This window comes from Oscarella lobularis, chromosome 3 (genome assembly GCF_947507565.1).
Source record: "Oscarella lobularis chromosome 3, ooOscLobu1.1, whole genome shotgun sequence".
Lineage (NCBI taxonomy): Eukaryota > Metazoa > Porifera > Homoscleromorpha > Homosclerophorida > Oscarellidae > Oscarella > Oscarella lobularis.
In genome coordinates this window covers 81400-99249 of record NC_089177.1, presented here as the reverse complement: position 1 = coordinate 99249, position 17850 = coordinate 81400, and the positions used below count along the sequence as shown (strand labels likewise).

At 44.7% G+C, this 17850-nt stretch overlaps 5 protein-coding genes and 3 long non-coding RNA genes across 10 annotated transcripts; 3 read left to right on the top strand and 5 right to left on the bottom strand.

The window, feature by feature from the left end:
* Positions 1–2: 2 nt before the first annotated feature.
* Positions 3–1842, bottom strand: LOC136185456 (26S proteasome non-ATPase regulatory subunit 4-like). 2 transcript variants are annotated; one of them, XM_065972593.1, is made up of 9 exons: positions 1713–1842; positions 1501–1641; positions 1330–1441; positions 1192–1278; positions 1012–1142; positions 789–957; positions 435–740; positions 298–382; positions 3–248 (listed from the first exon to the last, which is right to left on the bottom strand). In XM_065972593.1, the coding sequence occupies exons 1-9, from the start codon at positions 1736–1738 to the stop codon at positions 79–81; spliced, it is 1227 nt and encodes a 408-aa protein (XP_065828665.1). In that variant the 5' UTR covers positions 1739–1842; the 3' UTR covers positions 3–78. The 2 variants fall into 2 exon arrangements, with proteins under 2 accessions (XP_065828665.1, XP_065828664.1); XM_065972592.1 differs by having other exon boundaries at positions 789–960; positions 1713–1841.
* Positions 1843–4146: 2304 nt separating this feature from the next.
* Positions 4147–7027, top strand: LOC136185465 (uncharacterized). The gene is made up of 4 exons (XM_065972604.1): positions 4147–4160; positions 5922–5967; positions 6037–6124; positions 6185–7027. The coding sequence occupies exon 4, from the start codon at positions 6223–6225 to the stop codon at positions 6886–6888; it is 666 nt and encodes a 221-aa protein (XP_065828676.1). The 5' UTR covers positions 4147–4160; positions 5922–5967; positions 6037–6124; positions 6185–6222; the 3' UTR covers positions 6889–7027.
* Positions 7028–7246: 219 nt separating this feature from the next.
* Positions 7247–8510, bottom strand: LOC136185467 (uncharacterized). Of its 2 annotated transcripts, none has more exons than XR_010669538.1 (5): positions 8146–8510; positions 7967–8074; positions 7779–7916; positions 7585–7722; positions 7247–7525 (listed from the first exon to the last, which is right to left on the bottom strand). It is a non-coding gene; the product is annotated as an uncharacterized lncRNA (long non-coding RNA). The 2 variants fall into 2 exon arrangements; XR_010669539.1 differs by having other exon boundaries at positions 7967–8071.
* A 124-nt stretch (positions 8511–8634) lies between these two features.
* On the top strand, positions 8635–9730 carry LOC136184725 (uncharacterized). The gene is made up of 3 exons (XM_065971675.1): positions 8635–8728; positions 8799–8848; positions 8915–9730. Exons 2-3 carry the CDS (start codon positions 8824–8826, stop codon positions 9613–9615), a joined length of 726 nt encoding a protein of 241 aa, XP_065827747.1. The 5' UTR covers positions 8635–8728; positions 8799–8823; the 3' UTR covers positions 9616–9730.
* Positions 9569–14160, bottom strand: LOC136184724 (AP-5 complex subunit beta-1-like). The gene is made up of 32 exons (XM_065971673.1): positions 14134–14160; positions 13970–14080; positions 13855–13920; positions 13774–13802; positions 13641–13719; positions 13542–13586; positions 13447–13494; positions 13317–13391; positions 13184–13261; positions 13079–13137; positions 12979–13030; positions 12851–12910; positions 12691–12807; positions 12523–12636; positions 12414–12469; positions 12276–12360; positions 12140–12224; positions 12031–12090; positions 11825–11978; positions 11681–11770; positions 11492–11627; positions 11302–11437; positions 11206–11253; positions 11097–11155; positions 10980–11043; positions 10854–10929; positions 10730–10806; positions 10605–10684; positions 10457–10550; positions 10294–10402; positions 9961–10244; positions 9569–9906 (listed from the first exon to the last, which is right to left on the bottom strand). Exons 1-32 carry the CDS (start codon positions 14137–14139, stop codon positions 9743–9745), a joined length of 2796 nt encoding a protein of 931 aa, XP_065827745.1. The 5' UTR covers positions 14140–14160; the 3' UTR covers positions 9569–9742.
* A 36-nt stretch (positions 14161–14196) lies between these two features.
* On the bottom strand, positions 14197–14665 carry LOC136184679 (uncharacterized). Its single transcript, XR_010669413.1, has 2 exons — positions 14528–14665; positions 14197–14402 (listed from the first exon to the last, which is right to left on the bottom strand). It is a non-coding gene; the product is annotated as an uncharacterized lncRNA (long non-coding RNA).
* A 223-nt stretch (positions 14666–14888) lies between these two features.
* Positions 14889–15694, top strand: LOC136184952 (uncharacterized). The gene is made up of 2 exons (XR_010669449.1): positions 14889–15522; positions 15569–15694. It is a non-coding gene; the product is annotated as an uncharacterized lncRNA (long non-coding RNA).
* Positions 15695–15778: 84 nt separating this feature from the next.
* On the bottom strand, positions 15779–17832 carry LOC136184948 (uncharacterized). The gene is made up of 7 exons (XM_065971967.1): positions 17594–17832; positions 17232–17499; positions 16974–17163; positions 16860–16915; positions 16693–16809; positions 16300–16631; positions 15779–16244 (listed from the first exon to the last, which is right to left on the bottom strand). The coding sequence occupies exons 1-7, from the start codon at positions 17765–17767 to the stop codon at positions 15882–15884; spliced, it is 1500 nt and encodes a 499-aa protein (XP_065828039.1). The 5' UTR covers positions 17768–17832; the 3' UTR covers positions 15779–15881.
* Positions 17833–17850: the final 18 nt, after the last annotated feature.

Genomic DNA, 17850 nt, shown 5'->3' with positions numbered 1-17850 from the left:
TGTCACGCGACCTATACGCCAACGTTCCCGGACGCGATCATCATTCGAACGCTCAAATACTCGTCTTTTCTACGCTGTTTACTTCTTTTCTTTGTCTTTTTCTTCTTTTCTCTGCTTCGTGCTTTCGATCACCTGCTGAATTGCCTCGCTGTTTGGATCGACGCCCGGTAAATCTCGGAGAACTGACTGTAAGAACTCGGGATCATCAATAATATCACCCAAGTCCTCTTCTTCCTCCTCTTCGTCTTCTATCAAAATATATAATTTTTAAATTAATATTAATTTTTTTCTTTTTACCTTGTTTGGTATCCTTGGTGACGTCTTGAGCCATAGACATTTGCACAGCGAGAGCCAATTGCGCTTCCTCATCCATAACCATTTCCTATAAATAATAATCATTGATCACATGACCATATTTATCCCATTGTATGTACCTCTTCCTCCTCCTCTTCTTCCTCCTCTTCTTCTTCCTCGTCTTCCTCCTCCATTCCATCCGTTTCCACGGTAACCAATGTTCTCATGTCCCCAGTCACAACTGCCGGTTCCGGTTCTCCCACTCCTCCTCCTCCCGTTTCCATGGACAACGCCAAAGCTCTTTGCAAACTCTCCTCTTCGTCGTCCATAGCAACGGCCTCTTTGATTTCAACTGGTGGCTCTTGTTCCATGGGCTTTGCTTCCCCCTCTTCCTTTGACTCTTTCTCCGAACGCTGGCGCTGTTCTTCCAAAGAAACCCTCAAAGCCTACCAAATCAATAATTAATGCATTATTAATCTTTGACTTTTTTGTACCAGTGCAAGTTCCGGATCTTCGTTTGGATCCACGCCAAATTGAAAGCCGTCGAATCCGCCCCCACTCGCTCCCATGGCAACAGGCCCACTTCCGTCATCACTTGAAAGTATGGGAGACGAAACGAGGGGTTCGCTCAGATAGGGCCCAGTTGAAACAGTCACCAAATGGCTACTAAAAAATTCAAAATTAAAATTAATTACTATTGGAATGAATACTTCTTACTGTGATCCGCCTTTTCCATTCACAGCATTTACAAATAACGTTAATTTATCTGTATTGGCAACTTCTTCTCCAAAGCTAATCACATCGACGGACACATTCTCCTTTTTCAATCTCTTTGCCACAGTCGACAACTAGAGAGAGATTTAGATTAAATTAATTATTATTGACCTATTCTTTGACTTCTTTTTCGGAATTTTCAACGGGACTTCCCACAAAGAGAACGAGACGTTGTTTGTGATTTTTTGTCTGTCGATGTTTGAGAGCCAACTAGAAAAAAGAACATCAAATCTCCGCCGCCATCTTTAATTAATTAATTACCTGAGCAACCCGAATTCCAGTCAAAAAATTGAGTTTTCCCTTGGGTTGGACACCATGCATGGCAGTCAGAATCTTCCCTACTTCATTAGTCAAAGTCACCAAGACCTTGTGTCTGAATAAGATCATTCTTTTTATATAGAATCAATACCCCTAATCTCATTTTTTTCTTACTCGGATAAGGTTAGGAGGCCGAAATTGTTTTCGGCGTTCGATTTGTGCTTCGCATGACAGATCAGGTTCACTGCGTCCTGTTCGGCTTGAAGACGCGTCGGAATGAAGTCGCCGTTTCGCATGTATTCGCTATTGTCCACGCTAATGAAAAGCGATACCCCCCGCGAAAGGGGGGCCCGTCACGCGAAAGTCATCCAAGCGGTTCGAAATACCATATAATGGTCGATTCGAGAACCATGATCGCTGTCTAGAAGACGAGAACGACGCTACGGCGAATTTAACCGGGAACGTACTGTGACGTCAATGGTGAACGCCAAAATGACGTCACGTCTCTGATGCTGTTACCTGTTGCGCATGCGCCTTAGTTTTCGAAGATGAGCGCGTGCATTTCCAAAAACGACGCTGCCGCTATCCAAGCAGCGATTGAAGTTCTCTTTAACGAACACGACGTACGTAAAGCCGAAATCGCAAGTTTGAAAACCGACGTCGCCACTTTGAAAATCGATACCGCCACTTTGAAAGCCGACCTGAGTCACATGAAGAACGCTCTTCATCTACGACAATTCGCCTCTTCTTTCGTACGGGGAATCATTCGCATGTCGTTCGCCGACTCGTGGCCCACGATGTCTGAGGATAGCCGTCACGATGTACTGTTGTCTTGTCGACTTCACCATCTGGAAAGAGGCTCGTACAACCCAGACATTATCTATTACGCCGACCGATCACCGTTTCTGGCGGCACACGAAGCTTACCTTTATTTCTGTGACGAGGTGAAGGAGCGCACGGAGCTCACGCCACTTCAATTTCGTTTAGCTCTTGAAGCATTCAAAGGCGAGAGCATTATCCCAGCCCATCCAGACTTGAAGGACGGTGATATGGCTAGAATACCAGCACTAATTGGCGAAGTCTGTCAATGCTATCCCAAAGAAACCCAAGAAAACATGCATCGAGTAGTGCATGCTGCAATATTTGCAGAGAAGAGCTTTCACTGGATGGAAATGGCGTCACAAAATCTTTAACTAGATTAGGTTATTTTGTTACTGAAATTGGGTTAAATAAAATTCCTGCAACGCTTGTTTAGCGCGCGTAACTGTAAAGACTTGCAGTTATTAATTAAAAGAGGATCGATCTCCCTCCAACATCATAGCAACAAACAGCAGTTATTTATGAGTAGAAGGAGGATCGATCGTTGACGTTGTTTTTTTGTGATTTTTCGTCTGCCAATGTTTGAGAGCCAACTAGAAACGACGCAAAATCAAGATAAAAATCGAAATCTTCACCACCTCTTAACCTGAGCAACCTGAATTCCAGTCAAAAAATTCAGTTTTTCCCTTGGGTTGGACCCCATGCATATTAGCGGTCAGAATCTTCCCCACTTCATCACCAAGACCTTGAGCCTGGATAAGATAATTTTTTATAGAATCAATACCTAATCTCATTTTTTTACTCGGATAAGGTTCGGAGGCCGAAATTGTTTTCGGCGTTCGATTTGTGTTTCGCATGACAGATCAGGTTCACTGCGTCCTGTTCGGCTTGAAGACGCGTCGGAATGAAGTCGCTGTACAGTACTCGCTATACCCCGAAAGGGGGATCCGTCACGCGAAAGTCATCCAACCGGTTCGGAATACCATATAATGGTCGATTCGAGAACCATGATCGCTGTTTAGAAGACGAAAACGACGCTACGGCGAGATTAACCGGGAACGTACAGTGACGTCAATGGTGAACGCCACAATGACGTCAGTCTCACCTGTTGCGCATGCCTTAGTTTTCGTGTATGATGGCGACGAAGATGAAGGAGAGTTGGGACGCGAACAAATGCGCCTGGAAGCTAAAGGAGGCCCTAGGTAGCGGCCGATTTTCCAAAAACGACGCCGCGGAAGTTGCCGCTATCGAAGGAGCGATCGACGTCCTTTTTAAGATGGTTGACGGGCTCTACGTCGGCGAAGAAGAAGCAGCTTCGCACTTCACGGCAGCGATTCAAGTTCTGTTTAACGAAGGCGACGCATATAAAGCCGAAATCGCCACGTTGAAAGCCGAAATCGCCGCGTTGAAAGCCGACAACGCCACGTTGAAAAGCAAAGTCGCCACGTTGGAGAACGCTCTTCTTCTACGACAATTCGCCGTTTCTTTCATACGGGGAATAATTCGAATGTCGTTCGCCGAGGCGTGGCCCACGATGTCTGAGGATAGCCGTGAAGAACTTCTCATCTCATGTCGACTTCACCATCTGCAAAAATTCTCGTACAACGAAGACACCATCTATTACGCCGACCGATCATCGTTTCTGAAAGCATGCGCGGCTTACCGTTATTTCTGTGACGAGGTGAAGAAGCGCACGGGGCTCACGCAAGGTCAATTTCGTGTAGCTCTTGAACAAATGAAAGGCGAGGGCAATGTCGCAGCCCATCCAGACTTGAAGGACAGTGATATGGCTAGAATACCAGCACTAATTGGCCAAGTCTGTCAATGCTATTCCCAAAAAAGCCAAGAAAAGATGCATCAAGCAGTGAATGCTGCAAAATTTGCAGAGAAGAGCTTCTTTCACTGGATGGCGTCACAATAACTTTAACTAGAGTAGGTTATTTTGTTTGGGTTAAATGAAATTGGGTTAAATAAAATTCCTGCAACACTTGTTTAGCGCCAGTGTCGACCGGCGGAGAGGGAGACGACAACTCTGACAAACCAGTATACGACGTCTCTCAGCGTAAGTTCACTCGAAAGTTTAATTAATTAATTAATTAATTAATTAATTAATTAATTCCAGCCGCTGCTTTCTTACCCGATCCGAATACGATCTTTCTCTTGGACATGTACACGCCAGCGGACCATCCGACGTCGGGCAGCTTGTACGATTTGAGCGGAAATGACAATCATGCTCAAGTGCACGGTTCCCCGATTCTTCATCGTTGCATACATTCTCCATGCATGAATTATCTTGAATTTGCCCAAGAAGATAAACTCATCGTCAATGATTCGGCATCGCTTAACCTCACAAAACATACCACAATCGAAATGTGGGTTGAGACGTCGAATCCCCATTGCGGTTTCGTCCTGCTCAAACAAAACGCGTACGGTTTTCCCAAATTTCTGGACTGGAAGAACGAGGATACGATTTTCGCGTATTTGCATATGGAATACATCCCCCAATTTACAATTGTTCAACCCGAAGCATCGGACGGCAATTGGCACTATTTCGCCTTCACCTACGACGGAAATTCATGCGATATTTCTTCGACGGACGCAATTTACTCGAGCAAGAACTGACTGAAGCCTTTACTGCTTCAGACGACCCCATCATCATTGGACACTCGGACTATTGGAGCGGCGATATCAACTTTGAAGGAAGAATCTCCGCTATTCGCATTTCGAATCGCGCTCGCAGTTACCAGGAAATTCAACATTCACTTCGCGTCGGAAAAAGATTGCTTAATTAATTAATTAATCCCAGCCACTCCTCTCTTACCCGATCCGAACACGGTCTTTCTCTTGGACATGTACACGCAAGCAGACTTTCCGACGTCGGTATACTCCATGCATGAATTATCTTGAATTTGCCCAAAAAGAGAGCCAACTAGAAACGACGTAAAATCAAGATAAAAATCGAAATCTTCACCATCTCTTAACCTGAGCAACCTGAATTCCAGTCAAAAAATTCAGTTTTTCCCTTGGGTTGGACCCCATGCATATTAGCGGTCAGAATCTTCCCCACTTCATCACCAAGACCTTTAGCCTGGATAAGATAATTTTTTATAGAATCAATACCTAATCTCATTTTTTTACTCGGATAAGGTTCGGAGGCCGAAATTGTTTTCGGCGTTCGATTTGTGTTTCGCATGACAGATCAGGTTCACTGCGTCCTGTTCGGCTTGAAGACGCGTCGGAATGAAGTCGCTGTACAGTACTCGCTATACCCCGAAAGGGGAATCCGTCACGCGAAAGTCACCCAAGCGGTTCGGAATACATATAATGGTCGATTCGAGAACTATGATCGCTGTCTAGAAGACGAAAACGACGCTACGGCGAACTTAACCGGGAACGTAGGGATTGACATCATGATGACGTCACGTCAAGGTCAAGTGTCTTGCCATTGTTTACAATTATATGTTGTTTGTGCGGTTCACCGGTACAGCTCTGTTTATTGTCGCCATAGCTTCCGACCGCACCGACGTCAATACTTAATTGAAAACAATGGTTTGACTTCCGTTGGCGTTGACCTCTTTCTCAGGTCACCGGGTGGGAGGCTCGCCGCCGGTTTTCTATATAAACGAGCTCCGAGAAGGCAGATTCTCATACAATTCGACTCGCGGAGTCAGAATGATGATACGTTTACTGATATTGATCGCCGGCACCGTCTGCTTTGTCGCTCACATTTCGTCTGCAATGCCACCAGTGTCGACCGGCGGCGGTGGAGGCGGCGGTGGAGGCGGCGACGAGGGAGACGACAACTCTGACGAAGAGTCAAAAGTATACGAACCGACGAGTTGCTTCTTATAGGGTTATTTATCTAATTGACTTTTGTTTCGTTGACGTCAGTGTCATCTTAGCGACGCTGTCAACACATTTGCTAAACTTCAACACGCCTTAGAGAAAAACGTCCTTAGAAAAGACTTAGTCTCTCAGCGTAAGTTCACTTGAAAGCTGAATTAATTGATTGATTAATTAAATAATTAATTAATCCCAGCCACTCCTTTCTTACCCGATCCGAACACGGTCTTTCTCATGGACATGTACACGCAAATAGACGATCCGACGTCGGGCAGCTTCGTGAATGATTTGAGCGGAAAAGAAAATCATGCTCAAGTGCACGGTTCCCCGATTTTTCATCGTTGCAAAAGTGTGACGGCTGGATGCATGAATGCACTTGAATTCGCCGCAGAAGATCGACTCACCGTCAGTCATTCGGCATCGCTTAACATCGCAAAACAGATCACGATGGAAGCGTGGGCTCAGACGACGGTCAGCAGAGCCGGTTACATTATGTTCAAATCGGGAGCCTACGGTTTTCCCAAATTTGTATCCAACAATAACGTTTTCTCGTATTTGCACATGCGAGGACTGGGTGGCTTAGGCTACCCGATGTTTGTGGTCAACCAGCCCGAAGCAACGGACGGCAATTGGCACTATTTCGCCCTTACCTACGACGGAAAAGTCATTCGATATTACCTCGATGGAGAACTTTCACACAAGATGAAACTGGTTGACACCATTCGTTCTTCAGACAGAGATATCGTCATTGGACATTCGCAAGGAGCCAATACGTATCCTGACGGTCCCGTACATTTCGCTGGAAAAATCTCCGCTCTTCGAATTTCAAATCGCGCACGCAGTCCCGACGAAATTCGACATTCAGCTCGCGTCGGAAACTATTTGCTACTGAAAAAGTAGCGCGGCTGTATGAGCCAGAACTAAAAAAAACTCTTTACGAGAGCTAGCACGAGTATCTGTGTGCGCTGCTGCTGCTACTGCAAGTGTAAACCGTTAAACTGTACGCAATATCTGTAAAACATGATTTCCCGCGCAAGTATTCACTCACGTGCGCCAATACCTGCCAATTATCATTTTCCAACTCCACGTCACGATGACGTCACAAAAGCCAGCTGTTAGTCAGCTGTTGTAGTCAGCTGTTTAATTTTAGCCAGCTGGTGATGCCTGCGACCACGCCTAGCTCAGCTGATTCCAATCTGGTTCTTCTTCCGGTGAGAAATTCCTCGTCGCTATCTATATAAACGAGTCGAAACATCAGTAGTTTAGTGTACTGTTTCTTTTGTTGCCCAAATTTTGTCTGTTTACTATCAGTATGGCAGAGAGCGCCACGGGTAAGTGAAAAGACTGATAGCCGAAGCAGGACATCTACACTGTATATTACTGTGTTATGTATGCAGACGCTCTTTTCTCGCCTGATCCGGACACGGTATTTCTGATTGACATGCAGACGCAAACAGACGATCCGACGCCGGGCGGTTTCGTGGACGATTTAAGCGGAAAAGGAAACGACGCTCGTGTGGACGGCTCTCCGACGTTCCTTCAACACGACACGGGCTTCATGAATGCGCTTCAATTTGCTCCAGAAGATAAACTCACCGTTCGTCATTCAGCATCGCTTGACATCACAAAACAGATCACAATCGAAACGTGGGCTCAGACGACGAATGACCGAGCCGGTCACGTCGTGCTCAAACCGGAAGCGTACGGTTTTCCCAACTTTATATACAACAATGGCTACAATGGCGTTTTGTCATATTTAAATGTTTGAGGAGTGGGAGATTGGTCCGGACCTGACTTTGTGGTTGATCAGCCCCAAGCAAAAGACGGCAATTGGCACTATTTCGCTCTCACTTACGACGGAAAAGTCATGCGATATTACTTCGACGGAGAACTTTCACACGAGATGAAAGTAGTTGACACCATTAAATCTGCAAATACCGATCTAATCATTGGAGACTCGAATGGACAGAACACCTACTCTGGCGTTTCAATAAATTTCGATGAAAAAATCTCCGCTGTTTGCATTTCGAATCGCGCTCGCAGTTCCGACGAAATTCAACAGTCAGCTCGCGTAGGAAAGAATCTGCTGTTGAAAAAGTAGCGCGGTTGAGCCACAACTCAAAACTCTTTACGAGAGCATGAGTATTTTAGTGTCACCTTGCACATCAATAATAAATTCTCCAATACATCGATAAAGACTCTCTCCTCAATTTCTTCCTTGTTTGACGCCGTTTTTCGAGTGTATCTGAGCCCAACCAAAGCTCTTTAAAGAAGAAGAAGATTTTCAGAGAGGCCGTTCGCTCAGCTGACCAAATTCCGGTCAAAAAATTAATGAGAAACTATCCCTATTCTCTCTTTTTACTCGGCTAAGGTTAGGAGGCCGAAATTGTTTGAAGACGCATCCCCGAAAGGGGAACCCGTCACACAAAAGTCATCCGAGTAACCGGTTCGGAATACCATATAATGGTCGATTTCGAGAACCATGATTCAATAAGACGAAAAAGACGCTACGACGAGCTACGTTAGGAGTTATATCGGGGAAGCGTAGGCAACACGTGACTATCGACATCCTGGATGCATAGATACGGATGCTTATGGCTTATGGCATCCGCCTGGATGCAAAAGAGGATGCTTATGGCATCCGCCTGGACATCCACTTTTTCACTGACGTCAAATAGACTACAAACAATGAACTCTGAGACTTCTTCCGGTTAGAAATTTCGAGTCGCCATATAAACGAGTAGGAGCAAGAGAAAATTTAGTATAGTGCACTCACTGTGATTGACACTTTTCTCTCTTTCTTGGCCCAGATTTTGTCTGCTACAGTATCGGAGTATGTCGCCAAAGAGAGCTCGTCAGCGTAAGTGAAAACTGACCATGCACGCCGGACATGCATGCAGCTATAGTTACTAACTGTGTTATGCAGCTACTCCTTTCTTGCCCGATCCGAACACGGTATTTCTAATGGACATGTACACGCAGATAGACGATCCGACGCCGGGCGGCTTCATACAAGATTTGAGCGGAAAAGGAAACGACGCTCAAGTGCACGGCTCTCCGAAGTTCCTTCGTCACGACACGGGCGAAATGAATGCGCTTCAATTTGCTCCAGAAGATAAACTCACCGTTCGTCATTCAGCATCGCTTGACATGACAAAACAGATCACAATCGAAACGTGGGCTCAGACGACGTATCCCAAAGCCGGTTACATCCTGCTCAAAAAGGAAGCGTACGGTTTTCCCAAATTTGTAGACGACGATGGCAAGAATAGCGTTTTCTCGTATTTGCGTTTGCGAGGACAGGGTGGCAACCCCAACTTTGTCGTTGCCCAGCCCGAAGCAACGGACGGCAAATGGCACTATTTCGCCCTCACCTACGACGGAAAAGTCATTCGATATTACCTCGACGGAGAACTTTCACACGAGATGAAAGTGATTGACGCCATTTCTTCTGCAAATACGGATATCGTCATTGGACACTCGGATGGATGGAACAATCACGACGGTCCAGTAAATTTTTATGGAAAAATCTCCACGATTCGCATTTCGAATCGCGCTCGCAGTCCCGACGAAATTCAACATGCAGCCACCGTCGGAAAAAAATTGCTTCGGGAACGCGACGACTAAAAACTGAATGAAGCTGGCAGCGAATTGAAACTCTTTATGAGCGCGCGATTTTCTTTTCTTTCTGTTTCTCTGTGTCCCTCTACGGGGAAATGTCTGTAAAACATGATTTCCTTGCAAGCAACCTTTTTTACGCGAATCCTTTTCCGAGGCTTTGCAAGTATTCGCTCACGTGCGCCAATACCTGCCAATTATCCGTCGCCAAAGCGACGCGAGTCAAATCGTTTTCCAATTGAACTTTCATGAGAAGATGATACTTGGGCGGCAAGAAGATCGCAATCGAAAAGAGACCTCCTATAAACGAAAAAAAAATTCCACGCGAAAAAAAACTTTCTAAAACTAACTCACCTTGTACATCAATAATAAATTCCCCGAGACATCGATAAAGACTCTCCTCAATTTCTTCTTTCTTACCGCGTAACGATTGCACCGATTCTACGCCGCCGCCGTTTTTCGACGAGTGTATCTGCGTCCAAAGCTCTTCGAATATTTGCTTCAACGCGCACGCTTTCGCTTCGTGCGTCATAAAGTCGTCCGGAAGCGAAAGCGGAAGAAAAAGATTTTCGAAGGCGAGATAGAGAGGCGCAAGGCGACAAGAGAACGTGTGTCCAGCGACGTCAGTAAAAGTCGCACTGAAAGACTAAACTATTATTTATTTATTTATTTATTTTTATTTATTACGTGACGTCAAAATCGGTTGGGAGAGGTTGTTTGGGGACGAAATCGAGTCGTACATCAGATTGAGATGCTTTAGTGTCGGAAAGATGACTTAGGTAAGGAACTAGTGCATCTTGAGAAAAAATATATAGTAGGTTTTTTATTGATTTTTTTTCTCCCTCCTCACCGGAAACTGGCTCGTAATGCGGGCTCTCGCTCAAGTGCAGTTCAACTGCGAATACTTCTTGAGGAAGATCCGGTGTAGACGAAACTGAAGGACTCTATACAAAACGTACTATCTCGACTACAAAAAAACGTTATTTTTATTTTCGTACGTAATGCAGAACGTATGATATTTTGACGACAGGACGAAAGGTCGGCGACTCGAGCAAAGACCCGTATCTCTCCAATAAACCTAGAGCTATTTATGAGATTCTTAGGCAAATTCTAAATTGAATGCCTTGTATGCGAGACGAGTCTTTTTTCGTCACTGTCCAATCTCTCAAATTGCGAAAATCAATCTTTGGCTTCGTCACTCTGCATGCATGGTGAGTAGAGTGATGTAGAAGAACGCGATAGGTCACCTTTCAAGCTGTAGCAAAGGTGTAGAGATGCTTTTGAGAGGAGGAGCTGGGGGATAAGAAGGAGCCGAAAAATCGTCTATACAAATACGCTAATAATATTTATTAAACAATTATTAATTAATTAACCTTGGATCAACGTAGACAAAGCTTCGGTGCCCGTTTCAGGGGAGAGAGACAAAACGCGATGGAGCTAAAAAAGTCTCTACGTAAGACCTCACACTAATAGGAAATTATTTAATTAACCTTTTCACTTGACATGCTTGTCAACATCGTATAATAAAACCGAGCCCTATCCCTTATATCTAAGACAAAAAGGAATAATCCGGACTAATCCTCTAAGAGATCGTTGTACCAATATCAGAAAATTTCTCGGCAATGAGAAGCAAAAGATCGCCTAATTCTAAAAGGAAACATACATAAAGTCTCTCGCCCCCTCCCTCCCCTCTACCCGTGCATATCGTCGTCGTATGATGAGTCTGAAGGAGACCGCGACACACAAGCAAAACGCTATTGCCTATGTTCCAATCTCCATCGACACACAACTCAGAGGAAGCGAGTAAATGATACAAAAAGCGCGCCGTATCCTATCGAGAGAGAGTATAGGAGCGCGGAACGAGCGTTGGAACGCCGCCACGTACGGTCGGTCTAATTTGCACTTCGCGCGCCGATCGTTGCAATATGAGAAGATTATGCGTGAGATTGTCGAGTACAGACGAAAGAGGAGCCGAAACGGTTTGCTCGCAAAGCGAGCGCAGCATATCGAGCACAAGGGGACTAATAAACGAATAAACTACGCGCGCCACGCGAGGGGGAAATGTACGACGAACCTCTGTGGTGTGAGTCGACTGACGCAACGAAGAAAATCGACCGTGTGAGCGGCCAATTTTGGTCGACACAAAACGGACGTCAAAATGAATCTTTTTGACGCATTTTTTTGAATTCGTGTCTGCACTTGGGAGGGGGAATCTTACTTGAATATTTCCTTGCTTAGAGCTGATTGGTTGTGTCGTTTGTAGAAGATGTAGAGACTTCGGAATAGAGTGACTGCGTAGCCGCCAACGTAGCCAAATTGTATGGCTTTGTCGAGGATTGTGAGGCTGCCCATCAGCGCAAAAGAAGCCGAATCTTATAAGAGATATAACGTTTAAATTAATCAATTATTATTATTAGGACTTACCGGAAACGGAGCTGGGTTTGTAGCATAAACTCAATATGTCTAACTTTCGAGATATAATATCTAAAAAAGGTTATTATTATTATTAATAGAGTGAGATGAATTGACTTGCCTAAATCGTCGAATATAGACGGAAAGAAAGATCGATATTGATTTCGCGACAAATGATGAGGAATCGACGGTTCACCGTCTCGCGACTAATTAGATACCCTAATTAATTAATATTAATCAATATTATTATCTTTTACCTGAGACGGAAATTGAAGCAGCCAATTGTAGCACAAGAGTCGGTGACCCAAAGGTAGACCCGGATGCTGAGCGTTGCAAATTAATCTAAGAACCCTTATTGGCTGCGAGACCCCCAATGTATTTCAAAATTCACGCGCCTTTTTAACAAACGATCTTCGTCGCATTTTTCAAATAATTCCCTATCAAATTTTATCTAAAGTAGCGTCACATAAAAAAATTAAAAAAATTGATTTATTAATTCCTTGCCTTTAGTAGAAAAACGAGATGGAATAAGGGAAGACTTAATGACGCTATATGCCGAAGAATCTGCTGCTTAAAAGTCGTCGGCGACAAACCGGAAATTTTGACGCAATCAGCGAGCTAAAACCCGGAAACTCCTCACCCCACGATTAAATAAATCAATAATATTGATACTTGATAGACGACGGAAGTGAGACAGTGAGGCGTCATCAACGAAGCGCTGTCCATCACCCAGGAAACGGCCTTACGAAGTTCCCGGGTGTCGATAGCAAAAGGCAATTTACGTTCAGTCTAAATTTCAATAAATATGACGTCATAAATAAGAAATTCGAACCAGTTTCATTGAGATTGCAGTTTCGGTTTCATAAGTGGGAGACGTTGGAGAAATAGCAGTCTATTAATTAATTAATTAATTAGAGAATTTTATTGGCTTCGTGTTATTGATTTATTGATTTTTCTGACCCGTAAGTCTGTCTGCATGAGAAGCATGTCATTCAATTTGTTGTCCGCATGTCTGAAAATTCTATTTAATTAATTACAAAATTCGATTTTAATTTTCTACTTTTCTTTATCCTGCGTCAAATTGAGTAGAACGTGTCGCAGAACAGTAACAAAAAGCAACTATAAATAACTATTTACACTTTCTATGTATCCCAATACTAATTACCAAATAATCTTGATGAACGCTTGTGAGTTCATCTTGAGCCATGGCATAAAGAGAAGCGAGACGATTCTGAAGCAAACCCTAGACACTATCAAGATAAAAATACCCAAATCCCAGGATGTAATAGTACACAAACTGGATAAGTGATTTCTAATTCTAAAAGGCATTGGCATGCCGCCGCGCGAACAATTCGATCAGGAGAATTCGTAGTCTGAAAAATATGACGTCACATTTTTCACACAAAGATTAAATAATTTTTAATGTACTGCTATGGTTTTTGCTAGTACGTCTTTAAAAAGTAAAAGTTGATTTTCCTAAACGGAAAAAGTTTGAATTATTCCCCAATTTTTTGTATACATACCATAAATTCAAATTCCACTACAAGAACGGTCAAAGTGAAAAGAATCTGCAAAAAGTGAAATTTCAATCGAAAAAAAAGCGAAAATCTTCTATAACGTACCTGGCTTCGAAAAAAGAAAAGCTTTTCTTTTTCTAACTGATCATAAATGTCCTTTAGCGATCCGAACGTATGTTCAACGCTAGAGACAGATCGTTCGACAATGAAAAATTTCCTCGCGCGCGCGATCTCTAACGTTATTGTATCGGTGAGCAAAATCGACGGCTAATAAGAAAGATGGTGTCCGACTGCCGTAAGGATAACGAATTGCGCTTACGTATTCTTGAAAAAGACCGAGAACGTTGACTTTCGTGCTTTCTTTCTTGTTTTCCGACGTCAGCGCCTGCATTTCTGTATTAGATGCGATTTTCGATCGTTGTAGAGTGGTTTACTAGGAGGATATAGTGGACAAAGTCGCCTGCGGACGTATTTTCGGCTGCGAAGAACGTCTGAGGTGATCGACGAAATTCTGCAATCTCCTTCACCCAGTTGTCTTGGAAGAGCTGCAATCGAAGCGTAAGAGACGGTCGTTTCAGCAGGAAAAGCCGGCACTTACGTCCATCGTTGTTTTGCGTAGAGAGTTGCGCTATGCGCGTAATTGCGCGATAATTCGCGCGGATACGTAATCAGAATTTATTTATTCATCAGAACGAAAATAAAAAAGAAAAATCGCGCTGTCAATTATTTCATCCTCTTAGAATAGGATACGTAAAATTCTTCCATAAATATCGGCGCTCGATCTGTTCAGTTCAGTTCACATTTTCTTTCATCGAAACGAAGCGCGATTATTCGTCGCGATGGACGCCCATGGAGGCTCGCCAGTTCCTAGAAAGTCAAAAGAGACGATTTAGAATAGAGCGTGGCGTCGGGGTAGGCTCGTTCGATTTCGCGAAGCGAACTGGGAGAGAAACGCCGGCGTCTCTCCAAAAACGAGCGTCTAGCGCCCTTACCTAAGTTCTTCCACCCGTTGCGTGTGTGAAAGAAAGCCCTGCGGCTTCTCTAGACATCGTGATTCGTTTCTTTTCAAGGCTCTTGATCGTTCTCCGCCATCTTGAAATCGTGCGTCACGCGTCACACGCGTGCGGTAGTCTTGCGTCATATGATGCCAAAAATAAATTGCTGACTCGGCTGCCGACAAGAATACACGTCAAACCGGTTTACAAACCGGTTACGTTTCGCGCCTGCATTTTTCGGACCAATCAGAGCGCTACTTCAGCCGCACGTGACCGCAACGGACAAATGAGCGCGCTGGGCGTGGCTACGCTGTTCAAAAGCAAAGCGCACAACCGATTTGCTTCAGTTGCGGCTGAGGGTGGATGCGTCGCGGTTCGCTGCGTCTCTTCCTTGATCGGACCGGCTCGGGGGAAGACAAAAGGCAAGTCCTGGGTTGTTGTTTCAGCGTGGCCCACGGATTAATCCGTGCCGGAGCCCGTAGGCAGGGCGATGGGGGGCTTCGGCCTCGGTTTACGCACTGGGTATAAAGGTCGCCAATGTCTTATTGTTGCCGAACAAGTACGGCCCGCGCTAGGCTCGAGCGGGCACGACTTGGAGGGGGTGTTCATTACGGTCTGGTTGCCGGCACTTTTCTCACCCATGGCACGATTAGACGGAGGATGACCTGGCCCAGGAGACTTCGACTTGGGCATTGCACTGCCTTTCCTGTCGACTCCTACAAACAGTGGTCGGCCGCTTCTCCACTTCCACAAGGCCCGGTTCTTCTCAGGAAGACATACCGAAGGCTTTGGTACCAACGAGCCGGGGGACTCGGTTTCAGGGGCCGACTCTCGTCCAGGCGGTACTGATTGGGGTGGCCGAGGACCCGCAACTCGCCCTAAATTTTTGGAACGGGTGGTCATCGCTTGCGGTGGCTGCCTTGGGCTACGAAAGCGTCCAAACCTCCTCGTGGTGTAGCCTGGGTAACGCGAATATGGACGCAAATCAAAAGGTACGTAAAACGATGATTTGACAGAGACTAACCTTCTTTTTTTTAGGTGGAAACGTGGCGAGAGGAGCTGGATCAAGAGAATCGAAGACGGACATATTTTGGCTACCTAGATAGGGATTTTGCTTTTTCTACGTGTAAATATTCATTCTCAATTTATTCATTAATTAAATGACCTCGTAGGTGTCCAATAGCAGCTTTGACTTCATCTTCTACGCTCGACTTCCTAGTAGCATAACACAGTAACATCAGCCGCCGCTACTGAGTACGTGTACTAGTTTATTTCTCACAAAACAGACAATTTGAAGAGCGTGCAGTGTGCTAATTTTTCGTTCGTTCGTTCGTTCGTTCGTTCGAGTCTTCTAGTATTGACTCCGGATAGTGAAAATGAGGTAGGATAGGTTAATGAGTGCTAATCCGAGCACGTTAAATGGCCACAGGAGAAGAATGAGAACAGTGGAATATTGAGCTGCACCACCTCTTACACAGGCATCAGGAGCATTGAAGGAAAAGGCGGCGCAGAGAAAATATTCTTCAATTGCAGACTCGATGTCACCAAGCGAAAGCGTGAAAATGGAATAGACCAAAAGATTCAAGGTAAGTGAAAAAAATATGGCCACAACGTAGTAGATGTACCGATTGCTCACATAGGAAAACTCTTCGTTTTCAGCAATAACTTTCCCAGCTATTTCGTCATCAACGTCCCCTTCTTCAACGGATCGATACTGTAGAGCGACAACGTAACAAATGTTTTACGAGAGGAGAAGACAAAAGACTTACTTTTTTATAGATGAACCATGAAATGAAAAATCCCGCTAGTCCCGTAACTATTTGAACTTGAAGAATGTAGAAGAAGTAGAGAACCTGTTCGTCGAGACCCATGCAGTCGTGGCAAAAAGGCTGCAGCGTGAACGTATCCTTTCCTTTCAGTGAAAACTGAACTCCAATAAAAAAGGCGGGCAAAATCCAGGCAATGACAGATTCAAATAGGAAGAGTAGTTTCATGTTGGTCTTTGAGACGTTTTGAGGAAAAACAATAAAAAGCCATATATTAAAGGCAGCAGAAGCCCACCAGAACGCGAGAGAAATTCCACCGTATTGTTCAGTAATAGCTATTGAGGGGAAAAAGGAAGGAAAACTGTTCATAGAAAAAAGACTGTGCTATTAAATTACTTTGAACGTAGGTTCCTCCACAAGCGCCCGAGCTAAAGGTAGCCTCAAGGAAGTTTGCCTTGTTGCAGCAGAATGACGTCTCCTTGCCAATCCAATGAATAATGCACATTACAAAGGCTAGATAAATAATACAATAGCCATTGACTAATTAATTCTATGATCCTTACAAATGACGAATTGAATGACCATGACGTAATAAGGTATGACGTTGGGAAACGTTCTCCTAAAGACACACACAATCAGTTCCGTTTCAAAAAGCAAAGACTAATAATGGAACTAACTCTGAAGGAACTTTGACTAGAACGACAATGGCAATGACAATCATAATGATGCCAAGTGCAAAGGCTGTATAGAGCATCCCGTGAGCTGCCTTGATTTCCTTCGCTTCGTACCAGTCCCAGTTAGAACAGGAAAAGTAACAGCAACCTTGATCGTTATCAGGAACGGTGTCTCGATGACAGACAAGCGGACCTAATAATAATAATAAAACAAAACAACGACGTGTCGTCGTCATATCTCTGTGGACGCCAGCTATAAACCTTTCGTTCGAAATAGTTTGGTGATGACGGGAAGTCGAGTAAGAAGTTCGATGGGATGCGTGACATTAAATGCAGTCATAATGGGTCGAACGACACGAATTCCGAGAGCGATGACACGCAATAGAGCTTCAGACGAGGCGCTGGGATGACTAAAATTCGTTTCCGTCATAATGTCCAAGAGAGTGAGGAGATCATCTTGGGAAACATTATCGGCGACGAGACTCCTCACAAGAGGCTCCACATTGCGAGTCACCGTCGGAAAACACGTCTAAGACAGCGCATACTATTGCCGGTCTATGGGCACGTACTCGCAAATGGAGACCTTCTCTAACTATATGCGAGTACGAGACTGTTTTCTTTACCGGTATCGATGTTGTGCTGTCCCCTTGCGCCGCTGCTGTCGCCGAAACGGCTCTGTTTTGCGACACGACGTAAGCGAGGATGGGAACGATGATGGCGGCCAAGGCGACGACGAGAACGAGGCGGGAGAAAAGCGACGCGGCTATAAAACGCTTCGTTGACGAGAAGAATCCCATAGCGGAACTTGGCCGGCAGCCGAGCGAGGTGGACAAGCGAAAAGTGATTTGGGGGAAGACCTTATAGTGCGCGTCTCTTCTGT

What these genes read in the sequence shown, in the direction of transcription:
- LOC136185456 (XM_065972592.1), bottom strand. Translation starts at nt 1,738, where the DNA reads ATGGTTCTCGAATCGACCATTATATG. An exon ending in TTGAAAATTCCGAAAAAGAA is followed by an intron (nt 1,143 to 1,191) that starts GTCAAAGAATAG and finishes ATCTCTCTCTAG; the next exon opens with TTGTCGACTGTGGCAAAGAG. An exon ending in CACCAAGGATACCAAACAAG is followed by an intron (nt 249 to 297) that starts GTAAAAAGAAAA and finishes ATATTTTGATAG; the next exon opens with AAGACGAAGAGGAGGAAGAA.
- LOC136185465 (XM_065972604.1), top strand. Translation starts at nt 6,223, where the DNA reads ATGGACATGTACACGCAAATAGACGATCCGACGTCGGGCAGCTTCGTG.
- LOC136184725 (XM_065971675.1), top strand. Translation starts at nt 8,824, where the DNA reads ATGTCGCCAAAGAGAGCTCGTCAGC. An exon ending in GCCAAAGAGAGCTCGTCAGC is followed by an intron (nt 8,849 to 8,914) that starts GTAAGTGAAAAC and finishes TGTGTTATGCAG; the next exon opens with CTACTCCTTTCTTGCCCGAT.
- LOC136184724 (XM_065971673.1), bottom strand. An exon ending in TCACTTCCGTCGTCTATCAA is followed by an intron (nt 12,637 to 12,690) that starts GTATCAATATTA and finishes TCCGGGTTTTAG; the next exon opens with CTCGCTGATTGCGTCAAAAT. An exon ending in ATTTATTATTGATGTACAAG is followed by an intron (nt 9,907 to 9,960) that starts GTGAGTTAGTTT and finishes TTTCGTTTATAG; the next exon opens with GAGGTCTCTTTTCGATTGCG.
- LOC136184948 (XM_065971967.1), bottom strand. Translation starts at nt 17,767, where the DNA reads ATGGGATTCTTCTCGTCAACGAAGCGTTTTATAGCCGCGTCGCTTTTC. An exon ending in ACAGCACAACATCGATACCG is followed by an intron (nt 17,500 to 17,593) that starts GTAAAGAAAACA and finishes GCGCTGTCTTAG; the next exon opens with ACGTGTTTTCCGACGGTGAC. An exon ending in GGTCATTCAATTCGTCATTT is followed by an intron (nt 16,810 to 16,859) that starts GTAAGGATCATA and finishes TTATTTATCTAG; the next exon opens with CCTTTGTAATGTGCATTATT.